General features: G+C 35.6%; 2 protein-coding genes across 2 annotated transcripts; both read left to right on the forward strand.

Annotated features, from left to right (window-relative positions):
* Positions 1 to 454: 454 nt before the first annotated feature.
* LOC127652657 (somatotropin-like) lies at positions 455 to 2,970 on the forward strand. Its single transcript, XM_052138927.1, has 5 exons — positions 455 to 493; positions 1,458 to 1,597; positions 1,794 to 1,910; positions 2,503 to 2,664; positions 2,767 to 2,970. Exons 2-5 carry the CDS (start codon positions 1,463 to 1,465, stop codon positions 2,968 to 2,970), a joined length of 618 nt encoding a protein of 205 aa, XP_051994887.1. The 5' UTR covers positions 455 to 493; positions 1,458 to 1,462.
* An 804-nt stretch (positions 2,971 to 3,774) lies between these two features.
* Positions 3,775 to 12,722, forward strand: rdm1 (RAD52 motif containing 1). Its single transcript, XM_052139606.1, has 7 exons — positions 3,775 to 3,997; positions 5,417 to 5,596; positions 5,770 to 5,892; positions 6,040 to 6,202; positions 7,405 to 7,503; positions 7,630 to 7,709; positions 9,598 to 12,722. Exons 1-7 carry the CDS (start codon positions 3,893 to 3,895, stop codon positions 9,688 to 9,690), a joined length of 843 nt encoding a protein of 280 aa, XP_051995566.1. The 5' UTR covers positions 3,775 to 3,892; the 3' UTR covers positions 9,691 to 12,722.
* Positions 12,723 to 13,174: the final 452 nt, after the last annotated feature.

Consider the following 13,174-nt stretch of genomic DNA (forward strand, 5'->3'; position numbering starts at 1 on the left):
TACAGCAAAACTAATCTATCTCACACTATTTGACATATTGTGCACAATATATGCACAATATCTATCTATGAGTACTAACAGTATTACTCCAATATTTGTGTTTTTATTTCATTTATCTGTATGATTTGCCAATTATGAACACTGGAAGCAGAAAGCAATTAAACTTGGTTACGGGTAATTTCAAAATATACTAATAGATTTTACATATATATATATATTTAAAGTGAACTAACATGAACTAAAAATGAACTCTGTTTATTAATTAACATTAATCTTGATTAATAAATGCTGTAAATGATTGTTTATTGTTAATTATTATATCTAATGCATTAACTAATGTTTACAATTATTGTAAAATGTTATCAAATAGTTAGCATCTAAGATTTAGGCTGTAAAATGTTGCATCTCTATCCTAGCAAAAGGGCATTTTGATGCTTACAACCACCTGGGCCCTGATTCAGCTGACCTACAATATACGTGACAGACAGAGCAGGTAAACAGATTGTATTCCGTTTTTTGTTTTGATTTTTCCAGCGAGGGATTAAACAATGAATTTATACTGACACTTTACAACCCCAAAACTGTTGAATATTGCACACAGGCCAACATGACATCTGAGTAGGAAAGTCCTCCCACATCCCCAGAGTGACAACACACACGTATATGACCCAATTCCCTCTTATAATTATTGAAAAGTTGTCCTTTCTGAAGGAGATGACACCATTTACCAGTGTGGTACCGTACAGCTAAACACGTCATCTCATTACATAGAATGTAGCGCTGTCCAGACAACAGTCTCTGTATTAAAACATGAGGGCGTTCTAAAACATTTTCAGAATACAAAGCTCACTGTAAAAAGGCTGTAAGTGCCAAAGCATCTTCTCCTGATCCTGAAATATTATATTAAATAAAATATTATGACCTTTCTGCTGTCTCTTGTACCAGCATCATTTGCACTGTTGTTAGTACTAAGCAATGGAAATAACCATATACATAAATGACCGGAACCACAACACTAACGTATGATATCTAAATACATAGAACAATGCATATTAAAGCATAGTTATCATGGAAACTCCCATGTTTCTGATCAAGATGCATCAAAACACGTTAATTTCACATATAAATATCAGTACACCTGAGCTACTGTAGATTCACAAACATTTAAAAGCCTTCAACTAAGACTAACAGAGGTCTTCAACATTGAGCAAAATGGCTAGAGGTATGAATTTTATGCTTTTTGGTGTTTTGAATGTGAAGTTAACTGTTTGCTTATCCACTAAACTGATTTGATAGTTATGTTAAATTTAATTAGGCCACATTAACAAAAATGACAGAATGGATTTGATGCCAAACAACATTTTAATCCAAAATCATGATACCTTTGGTTATGGGGCTATTTCATCTGAAGCTGGCAAACAAGTGGTTTGAAAAAAAATATTATTTTATTTTTCAAGCATTTATGCTGTTGTCGGTGGTGCTGGTTAGTTTGCTGGTAAACCAGGGGACAGCCTCAGAGAACCAACGTCTCTTCAACAATGCAGTCATCCGTGTGCAACACCTGCACCAGCTGGCCGCAAAATTGATCAACGACTTTGTAAGATTCTTCTTTCATTTTTTTTGGAACTCTGAAATTCTAATGTTTTCTTCTGAATTGTTTGGTCATAACTATAATTGTTTAAAAGTTCAAGAGAAAGATGATAAATCATCTGAACAGTGCTATCTGATATCTCATCATAATGATATAACATATGTGAATACATAAATGAAACCATTGACCTTTCATTATCAAGGAGGATAGCCTGTTGCCAGAGGAACATAGGCAGCTGAGTAAAATCTTCCCGCTGTCTTTCTGCAACTCTGACTCCATAGAGGCGCCCACTGACAAAGATGAAACCCAGAAAAGCTCTGTGAGTAGCAAACATCTGCCAAAATTAAAAGCAAATACATGAAGCAAAATTTTGCAACAAACCAATTAATAACTGTCTCAATATCTAAGCTATTTTTAACAGTTAGCTTTCAGTAACCTATTTGTTTATTAACCAATTCTATACGTTCTATGAATGTTTTGATTAGGTTCTATTTTCACCTAATTATTTTTAACCCTAAACTAATGTTCCCAGAACATTGCAGGGAGGGTTTTGTGTGACAACCTAATAAGAACATACACAGAACGTTCCATTATGGTTATTTTAGGTTACATTTTATAACCATACACCTTCCCAGGATGTTGCAGGGAGGATTTAGACCCAATAAGACCCAACGCAGAATGTTCCCAAATGGTTAATTTTAGGTTTTATTTTTATAATCAAAAAGTAACATTTCCAACGTAACGTTCTGGGAACCAAACATTTTTAGTTGGGATGCCAGAAATATACTATATTACAGCAAATGTACAAAAACATCCAAATATTTTCACAGTTGTGCTAGACCAAATATGGGTAGCATACACAAAAAATGACCAGTGGTATAAAGCCACTTTATTTTCTCTCCCTTTTTCAGGTATTGAAGCTCCTTCACATCTCTTTCCGCCTCATTGAGTCCTGGGAGTACACAAGCCAGAGTTTGAGTGGAACCGTCTCAAACAGCCTGACCATCGGAAACCCCAGCCAGATCACAGAGAAGCTGGCCGACCTGAAAGTGGGCATCAATGTACTCATAAAGGTGGGAGATAAGAAGATATGTTATTTTAATATATCTGGTGTCATACTAATTATAATTGTATTTGGATAGCTTTATTATAATTTGGTGTTTGTCTCTGCACAGGGATACCTTGATGGCCAACCCAACATGAATGACAATGACTCCCTGCCACTGCCTTTTGAAGACTTCTACTTGACATTGGGGGAGAGCAACCTCAGAGAGAGCTTTCATCTGCTTGCTTGCTTTAAGAAGGACATGCACAAGGTGGAAACCTACCTTAGGGTTGCAAACTGCAGGAGATCTCTGGATTCCAACTGCACCCTGTAGAGGGCGTCAAAAGACAACCAAAGCTTGTATCACATTTGTGATTTGCTGACATTCCAAGACCAGTTTGAGTCCTTAAATCCTCCTAAACTAATAATCATCTGATCTTGGATTGTCAGCAAATGGCAACCAGGCAAATCTAAGTCTGAGCCCCAGTTCCTTCAAATATTTAAACTTTACATACCACTGCTGTATTTATTCTTCTCATCAGGGAGCTCTCATCCATTGTGGCTCAAGAACTAAAAATCAGTGTCTCATGTTGAAATTGTCATTCGGATGGATGAGTTCACTCACGAGTGTATTAATGTAGGCATTCTAAATGTATTTTCACATTTTAGATTATGCTCTTAACCTTTGTATTAGTTTGCCCTGTTCTGTTCATGCTGTGTGCATTTGTTCTAATCTATTAAAGTTTTAAACTGCATCTGATATGTCTATGACCAGAGACTTTCATTCATTACTATTTTAAATACTATTACATTTTATTCTGATAAAAAGGTTACTTGTAAAACACAATATTTATTGCAACACATGTGCATGTAAATAAGCACGCTTTTGCCTTTTTAAAAGATAAAATGGCCCATAAAATGCCCAAATAATAGGCCTTTGAAAGAATCTCAACAGCTAAATACAAAATGTCATGAAAAAAAAAACATGACACTCACAATTTGATAGAAAATGTGCCAACCAATGCTAATTTGTCATATAAATTGGCCATATATGTTGCGCGTGCGCGTGCGCGTCCGCCTCTGGTCCAATCGCAGCGCATTACGTAAGTGACGTCAAAGAGCGCGAAATGCTTTTCTGTTTGCGGAAGTAGTCGAAAGGAATCGCGTTAACTGATTATTACCATTTTCTTTGCTGTTTTAATGCAATCATTTGCTTTATGTGGTAACACCGTTAGCTTTTTAAAAGCTAAATTTCAATGGAGATTGAAGTTGATATAATTGAGTTCAAAGTTCCTCTCGAAAACAACAAAACAATTTTTATTTGGGACATAAAGTCAACATTTTCAGAGGCGTACATTTATGTAAGTAATGTATCTGATAGTGGTATTTTATACGACATAGAGTATGTTGGTAATATTTAGACTTGTTTACTATAACATTTAAAGGAGTGTTCTGTGTTCAATACAAGTTAAGCTCGACCGACAGTATTTGTGTCATAATATTGATTACCATTTTTTTTTTTTTATTATTTTGTCTTGCACCCCCTTTAAAAAATTATAATAAAATAAAATTAAAAAAAGCTACAATCTGGGATCCAGTGAGGCACTTACAATGAAAGTGAATGGGGCCAATTCGTAAACATTAATATACTCACTGTTTCAAAAGCAAAGAAACAAGATCCAAACAATAAAATCGCTCAACCTAATCTGTTTTAAGTTATTGCCAATTTTACAACTGCATTCACGATGTAATGTCAACAACCACTAAAATGACAGTTTAAACTGTTGCTCAAATAATGCACGAGTTTTAACTGAAATTTTTTTTGTAAGGGCAGAAACTTCTCATTTCTGCCTTTAAACCTTCCAAAAATTGGCCCATTCACTTCCACTGTATGTGCCTCACTGAAACATTGATTGCGGCTTTTTTGACAGAAAAGAAGGGACAAGTTGAAATAAATTTTTGTGGTAAATAACGTCATGCCACAAATGCTGACGATTAAGCTTGATTTGTATTGAACCTGACTATTCCTTTAATGCACTGTATACTGTATATAATTTGTATAAACCCTAGGCTATGTGATATTCATGTAAGGACTGAGACTAATGTAAAAGCATACAATACAATTGTATTTATTACTAAACTTTATTTTATTTATTACTGGAAAAATATTACTAGAATGTTAGAACCATTTTCAGGTCAAGGACCCCTTGATTTGTTAAAATAATAATGATTTATGTACAGATTCATATAATTTTCATATACATGACATTTTAATATTACTTAGTACATGATAATGTGAGAGGGACAATGAAATCGTGAAATCAAGTGTCAGCAACCTATTTGGCATGCATAGGGGAAGGCTAATCAATTGTATGGGAGAAACAGTGAGAGAGAAGAATTAATATTTTGTTCATATGATGTCCCCTGCACCTGCATGCCAATCAAGCTCTTGATGCATAACAATTAACAAGTAAAATTAAAAATAGCACTCCATGTCAGAAAGGACACCTGATTTACATGTAGTTGAATTTTAGCTCCCTTACTTAACATATTGGTTGATATTAAATGTATATTTTCATTTTTCAGAATCTACTCAACCACCACTAATGTGCAGCATCTACCTGGATGTTTGTTCAAAAACTCAACATATTAAGGATGCTTTTTTGGACAGCTTAGTTTTGGACTTTTAGAGATTTTTCAGTGCAAAATCACCATTATAGCATAAATTCACCCAGCCTTAGGCTTAATTGAACTTCTTACCATTTCACCTGAATTCTTAGGAGTACCTGTGGAGCGTGTATTCAGCATTTGGAGCTCTCTACCTGCTGAAGGTATGTCCCAATGCCACAGTGGCAGAACCCGGGTTCTACGCAATGGTCAAGTTCTACTCTGCAGCACAGGCCTCCAAAGCTCAGAGGGCCACTGATAAACAGTGTCTTTTCCAGAGCTCTCCATTAAAGGTAGCCTAATGTGTTACAATTACATTTGTAGTCATATCTTATTTCAAAGCAATAATTTTAGATATTGCAAATGAACAAAAGCTAGATTATTGGTAGCACTATAAGCAGTCTATTTATCTATCTATTTACAGTATTTATGGATATCTCTTTCTCTCCTTTTACCAACCCCACAGGTGAGATTGAGCATAAAGCAGAATCTGTCCTTCTATAGCACTAAACCTCTCAGCCTTTCCAAATGTCAAAACCTGGCTAATCACTACCTGGGCTTCAATGGCTGGTCTACTCGCATTATCACTGTAAGCAACAATAACCCAATCAATGCCTCCTTGTCCGCTTGTTTTGTTTGTGTAATATACATTGAATGGGCTCATATTTAATTTTTATGGCTATTTATGGCTGATTTGTAGACAAAGGTTTAATAAATGTTTGTTGTGTTTCAACAGTTGAAGGACATCTCAAAATGTGCGGATGCCGGGTGGCAAGAAGAACCGGACAGCCAGGGCATGCTTATGAAATATGGCTGCATAGCTGAATTGACCTTCCCACAGCATGAAGTGAGATGCCATGGGGTAGGTGTGGAAGAGGAGATCATTGACATTGATCGAGGTGACTTAAAAACATTATGAATTCATTATTACATATACTTTTGACTTGGGGTCAAGCAAAGGCTATTCCTGTTGTCTACTTAAAGGAATGCTCCTGGTTCAACACAAGCTAACCTCAATCAACAGCGTTTATGGCATAATGCTGATTACCATAAAAAAAATTGGTTATTTAAAAAAAGCAGTAATTGCGGTTATAGTAAGGCACTTACAATGGAAGTGAACTATTTAAACTTGTATTGAATCCGGAATATTCCTTTATAGGAATAGTTCACCCAGAAATTAAGATTCTCATCATTTGTCACCCTTATGACATCCAATATGTGTATGACTTTCTTTCTTGTTCAGAACACAAGCAAAGATCAAATATCTCAGCACTGTAGGTCCATACAATGCAATTGAATGGTGACTAAAACTTGAAAGCTTCAAAAAGTTCATAAAGGTAGAATAAAAGTAATCCAAAAGACTCCAGTGGTTTAATCAATGTCTTCTGAAGTGATCCAATCTGTTTTGGGTGAGAACAAACTAAAATGTAACTCCTTTTTCACTGTGCACTTTTCCATTGCAGTCTATGCACAGTTATGATTTCAAGCTCGATTATACTTCCTAGTGTTTGATGTATGTGCAGAGTGCTAGATGACTCTAGGCAGTGTAATGGAGCTTGAAATCATGATCGCCAAAGAGAATTCTGATGGTACATTTTGGCACGTTCTCACCCATTACCAATTAGATTGCTGGATTTAGTCATTTTGTTTGCACTTTTCTCTGGATTGAGAAAAGGATTTAAACAATGGAGTCTTATGAATTAATTTTATGCTGCATTTATGCACTTTATGGAGCATCAAAGTTTTGGTCACATTAACTTTAATTGTATGGACTCACTGAGCTGAAATATTCTTCTAAAAATCTTTGTGTTCTCCAAAAGAAAGAAACTCATACACATACAGGATGGCATAAGGGTGAGTAAATGATGAGAGAATTTTCATTTTTGGGTGAATTATTCCCTTTAAGGATATTTAGAAATGATTTGGTATTTATCACAAACAATAATCAAAAACACATTCTAGAATATACAGTATACCTATGTTAGCTGTCATAGAATTGTGCAGTATATTCTATTCTAGTATGATAAAAGTGCTCTCAAGCATTTTTAATGTGAAACATATTATCATTGCACGACACGTAGGAAAATGTTGAATCTTTTAGACCCAGTGGAAAAGCTGAGAAAAAGAGGGACCCTAATGAAACGGGCCAAAGACAAAGCTGTGGTGCGGGCCTTTGAAAAAGTGCTTCTCATGATCCTGGGTAAGTATCACTGCCAGCATACAGTATACATCCATTATATGATCTATTGCGATCAGTGGTAATTCTTTTTTTAAATGCACGCATAGGCAATGGTAAAATCCATTACATGTAAATAATGTGCCACAGGAAATGGGAAAGTAGCAATTGAATGCAAGCATGATCCAGATGAGATTCTTCCAGAGGAAAACTCTGAAGGAGTCATAAAGGTAAATGCACTTTTGATTCTGTATAATGTTCTTTAAATAGTCAGGCCATCTCAAATGAGTTATTAACAGAGACGTGTATTCTAAACTTCGTGTAAATTATCTTTATTATTAGAACTATTGAATTTAAATAAAATATTGTCCCTTGTGAACCAGATTCATACAAATTTAGTTAAGTCATCTTAGTTCAGAAGATACAGGTGAAACTTGAAAAATTAGAATATCGTGCAAAAGTTCATTAATTTCAGTAATTCAACTTAAAAGGTGAAACTAATATATTATATAGACTCATTACAAGCAAAGTAAGATATTTCAAGCCTTTATTTGATATAATTTTGATGATTATGGCTTACAGCTTATGAAAACCCCAAATTCAGAATCTCAGAAAATTAGAATATTGTGAAAAGGTTCAGTATTATAGGCTCAAAGTGTCACACTCTAATCAGCTAAACACCTGCAAAGGGTTCCTGAGCCTTTAAATGGTCTCTCAGTCTGGTTCAGTTGAATTCACAATCATGGGGAAGACTGCTGACCTGACAGTTGGGCAGAAAACCATCATTGACACCCTCCACAAGGAGGGAAAGCCTCAAAAGGTAATTGCAAAAGAAGTTGGATGTTCTTAAAGTGCTGTATCAAAGCCCATTAATAGAAAGTTAAGTGGAAGGGAAAAGTGTGGAAGAAAAAGGTGCACAAGCAGCAGGGATGACCGTGAGCCTGGAGAGGATTGTCAGGAAAAGGCCATTCAAATGTGTGGGGAGCTTCACAAGGAGTGGACTGAGGCTGGAGTTACTGCATCAAGAGCCACCACACACAGACGGGTCCTGGACATGGGCTTCAAATGTCAAACGCCTTACCTGGGCTAAAGAAAAAAGAACTGGTCTGTTGCTCAGTGGTCCAAAGTCCTCTTTTCTGATGAGAGCAAATTTTGCATCTCATTTGGAAACCAAGGTCCCAGAGTCTGGAGGAAGAATGGAGAGGCACACAATCCAAGATGCTTGAAGTCCAGTGTGAAGTTTCCACAGTCTGTGTTGGTTTGGGGAGCCATGTCATCGGCTGGTGTTGGTCCACTGTGCTTTATTAAGTCCAGAGTCAACGCAGCCGCCTACCGGGACATTTTAGAGCACTTCATGCTTCCTTCAGCAGACAAGCTTTATGGAGATGCTGACTTCATTTTCCAGCAGGACTTGGCACCTGCCCACACTGCCAAAAGTACCAAAACCTGGTTCAATGACCATGGTATTGCTGTGCTTGATTGGCCAGCAAACTCGCCTGACCTGAACCCCATAGAGAATCTATGGGGAATTGCCAAGAGAAAGATGAGAGACATGAAACCAAACAATGCAGAAGAGCTGAAGGCCGCTATTGAAGCATCTTGGTCTTCCATAACACCTCAGCAGTGCCACAGGCTGATAGCATCCATGCCACGCCGCATTGAGGCAGTAATTAATGCAAAAGGGGCCCAAACAAAGTACTGAGTACATATGCATGATTATACTTTTCAGAGGGCCGACATTTCTGTATTTAAAATCCTTTTTTTTTATTGATTTCATGTAATATTCTAATTTTCTGAGATTTTGAATATGGGGTTTTCATAAGCTGTAAGCCATAATCATCAAAATTATATCAAATAAAGGCTTGAAATATCTTACTTTGCTTGTAATGAGTCTATATAATATATTAGTTTCACCTTTTAAGTTGAATTACTGAAATTAATGAACTTTTGCACGATATTCTAATTTTTCGAGTTTCACCTGTATTGTTTTTCAGGGTCAGTAATATAGCAACTATTACTATGAGGGACTATGCAGTCACTTTCAGTTCTTGACTAGTCACTCAGTGGTTTAGCAACATGCAATCAGAGAGCTAATAAATAGGCAATTGTATCTGCCAGGTAAATGACATCTCCTGGAATGAGTTTGATGGTGCTAACAGTAATAGTGAAGAGGATTTCCCATGGGACATCACCGTGGATCTTACTCACTAATGCCAACTCAAGAGCAGTTTCTTCTACCTACAAAGCAGCCAATATTTTCCAGATAAGTGACCACCAACATTGTGTAAGTCTCCCAACCCCTTACAGTGGATTTCTCTCATTGACACCTACTCAAGTCCAGCTTCCTCTACCCACAACGCAGCCAATGTTTTCCAGATAACTCACCAGAAAATTTGTGACCTATTCCATTGTTGTTTTTTTGTTTTTGTTTGTTGGTTTGCCTGTAATGTCAGTTGCCATTGTAAACAAAAAGCTCAGTGACAACATACATTGCAGGTTGATGACATCAGTGATACCAGATGTTATGATCTCACTCAAAGGCATATTACTGACATTTCAAAATGAGTATTTGCTGAATTGAAGCAGCTTGTGCTTGGTTAAAAACTCAGTGACTTTGCAGAACACATGGTGATTTCCCTCAAGACCTAATATTTAACAAAATAACAAAATGTTGACTAAGTATGATGGTAGTACAAGTAATTCAGGGAATCCACAAAAAAAGTAAAACTAAGTTAGTAAATATACTGTGAAATGAATATGCCTCTATGTTATGCATGTTACTTTGTCTTTACAATAGAATACATTAGGACAGAGGGTTAGTTTAGTTAGAAGTTTGGTTGTAGTATTTTTGTCATTAAAATGAGTTGTCTGTTTTATGTTTGGTTTTCTGGTGTGTAAAATAAAATATTTTTTTGCTGTATATCTTAGCACTGTGTCCCTCTGTCTTTCCTTTTTAATGTGTTTTGGGCCTGTTTCTGATCAGTAGTTTTATTTTATTTAGTTGAATTGTTCTAGTTATGCTCATAAATTACTGGAAAAGTCATAGATATTCACTGATAAGGTAAGGGCACCCTATATCCGGTACCTCACCATCAGTTTAAGATAGTTTTTTCTACTCAATTGCTAGAGATAATAGATTAAAATATTTACCATTGCCATTATTTTTCTCTCTCTTGGCTCATAGTTTCAGGTTACCCAATGTCTCTGTGACATAATTTCAGTAACTCATTGAGGCTAATTTGCATGCTTCTCAACTTTACAGCCAACTGGTGGCAGTGTTTGATGTGTTAAACGAAAATGCAATTCTGTGTGTTTGTATATCAGAAAAAGTCCACTTGATTTGCATATGGTAGCAAGAGGCTGGACATGACAGGGTCTATAGTGCACCTCTGTGTGTCAGAATGTGTTATGGTCTATTTTTGCTATTTACTTTTATATGAGAGGACAAACAATTATAAAAACGTATTTTTCTAAATGAAATTACCATTACTTAAAATAAAATAAAAAAGTTACAACTTTATAAGTACTGTAATGTTTTGTTTTTTTTAAGTCACTAACGGAAATGATTGCAATTATTGTCAAACTTTTCTATACCTATTATCCAACTCTCTATCTTACACACACACACACACACACACACACAAAAGCCTGTTGTACCACATTTGATACAGTTTATTTCAACATAATTTTTCTATACAATCATTTATGAGTTTTTAACCAAGCACAAGCTGCTTCAATTCAGCAAATACTCATTTTGAAATGTCATTAATAATGTAAATGTTATTATTATATTTATCTTATCAAAATCATCAAAGAATTCACAGCTAAAAGCCATGTGCATCACCATATGAAAGTGGCCATTAGAAATGATATTACAAGGTCTTCTACTTCCAGAACAGAACAGAAGTTTTCACCAGGATTTGTAAAAAATCTAAGTACCTGCTTATTATAAGTACCTTAAATCCTTACAGTAAAGCTGAGGATTTCTGTGCACGAGTAGTACCACAATTGACATATAGGTGGCGATGTTAAAACGCTACTAAGGAAGCCTGTGTTCACTTTGAAAACATGGTAGGTAAGCCCATGTCAGTTTTCATGTTCATAATTTACAGATGAGTTTACTGCAAATCTACTGAAAAATCTTCTGTACAATATACAGATGTTATTATTTTTAAACATATCAAGGGTTAATGCAAGATTTATATTGTAATTCCTGTATTTGAAAAGTGTTAAACTGTCGGCTTGACATTTGCTCATGAAAGCAGTAAATTAGTCTTTTTCTTAGTTTTTCCCATATTTGATCAAATAAAGGATCAAGATCAAGTTGATACAGCATTTTCTATTTTGAACCCAGCTCAGCTGTACATGTTCTGGTTTGTTTGTTAGACTGACAAAGACTTCAAGAACCTCTATAAATGGTTAATGAGTCATAAAGTTACTTATGAGGTTACAAAGTGATCTTGATGATTTTTTAAACATTTGTGAGAGGTCTACTCAGTGATGTGTGAATATGTATGACAGGATGTGTCTGCACTTTTCTCTGTGATTTTATTCTCCTTCGGGCTGCTAGGCAAACACAACAACGGTGCTTAATTCCTCTTACTCAACATCATACCGTGCTATTTTTAATTTTAGGGAGGGACGATCATGTGGTTTTCACCTTTCTCTCGCTCATTTTTATCATAATCACCCTGCGCACCCTTTCAGTTCCATATAATTTTCACTTTCCAATGTAAGATGCCAGTAGGGCCTCTCCGTGTGGTTAAAATATTGCAGTTATTGTATTTCACCAGAAACATTTAATTTACTGACATTGTTTTTTTGCACGTAAAACTACAGCTGAAAATAAAAACACAAAGTTTATCCATAAAGACTAAAACACACACACACACACACACACAGAATCTTGGGCAAAACTTGAACCGAGTGAATAATAATTCTTAAAGCAGTCTTGAATACATGGGGTCTCCTCCGAGAGGGGCGGGTGTCCACAAAAATGTTGTCCTAAACTAAAATTTTAAAACACATGTTTAATCTGCGGTTAACACCACATCACCCCTGAGCCAGATATACACCATTGTCTGGGTGACCTTTACCTAACTTCACATCAACTGCAGTTTAACCCTTATGTTGTGTTCCAGTCATTTTGACCCTGATTACTTTTTTATCTTACAATTTTTTTTTTCTTTATCCAATTGTCTTGACTTTGTTCACATATGGTATCTGAAAACAAATAAATAAATGTGGACCTTTAAGTGTTTTTGGTTTTATTTAACTTTGTTACACTTGTGTTCATGGTCAAAAATAATCGGCCATTGGAAATGAGTGGATTAGACTACAAAATACAGAAATATTAAGAGTGCAGGAGCATCCCAATCTCTTAGATGAGCACATATGTACAGTGTGTACATATGTCATTTGCACATACAAATCCTTGGATTTATATTCAAAGTTGGTAAAGCCATAACAAAAGATGAGATAGCCATGTGTTATATATTGTTGGAAAGGTATCAATTTGTAGAATGCAATAAGCAAATTCCCACAGATACACATAAATAAAATAAACAGGAGTGTTTTTTTTTGTTGTCATATTTTTCCTTATTATTTCCTGAAACGTACATATTACAAAGACAATGACATATTATGACTTACAGCAGACTATCTCAATTCAAACAAGCCCAAACACAACATAATA

This window comes from Xyrauchen texanus, chromosome 12 (assembly GCF_025860055.1).
Source record: "Xyrauchen texanus isolate HMW12.3.18 chromosome 12, RBS_HiC_50CHRs, whole genome shotgun sequence".
Taxonomy (NCBI): domain Eukaryota; kingdom Metazoa; phylum Chordata; class Actinopteri; order Cypriniformes; family Catostomidae; genus Xyrauchen; species Xyrauchen texanus.

Bases quoted from the DNA above. Each gene is read 5' to 3' on its own strand.
- LOC127652657 (XM_052138927.1), top strand. From the start codon at position 1,463: ATGCTGTTGTCGGTGGTGCTGGTTAGTTTGCTGGTAAACCAGGGGACA. The intron at 1,598-1,793 runs GTAAGATTCTTC...TTCATTATCAAG, and splicing joins CAAAATTGATCAACGACTTT to GAGGATAGCCTGTTGCCAGA. The intron at 2,665-2,766 runs GTGGGAGATAAG...GTCTCTGCACAG, and splicing joins GCATCAATGTACTCATAAAG to GGATACCTTGATGGCCAACC.
- rdm1 (XM_052139606.1), top strand. From the start codon at position 3,893: ATGGAGATTGAAGTTGATATAATTGAGTTCAAAGTTCCTCTCGAAAAC. The intron at 6,203-7,404 runs GTGACTTAAAAA...TGAATCTTTTAG, and splicing joins GATCATTGACATTGATCGAG to ACCCAGTGGAAAAGCTGAGA. The intron at 7,504-7,629 runs GTAAGTATCACT...AATGTGCCACAG, and splicing joins AGTGCTTCTCATGATCCTGG to GAAATGGGAAAGTAGCAATT.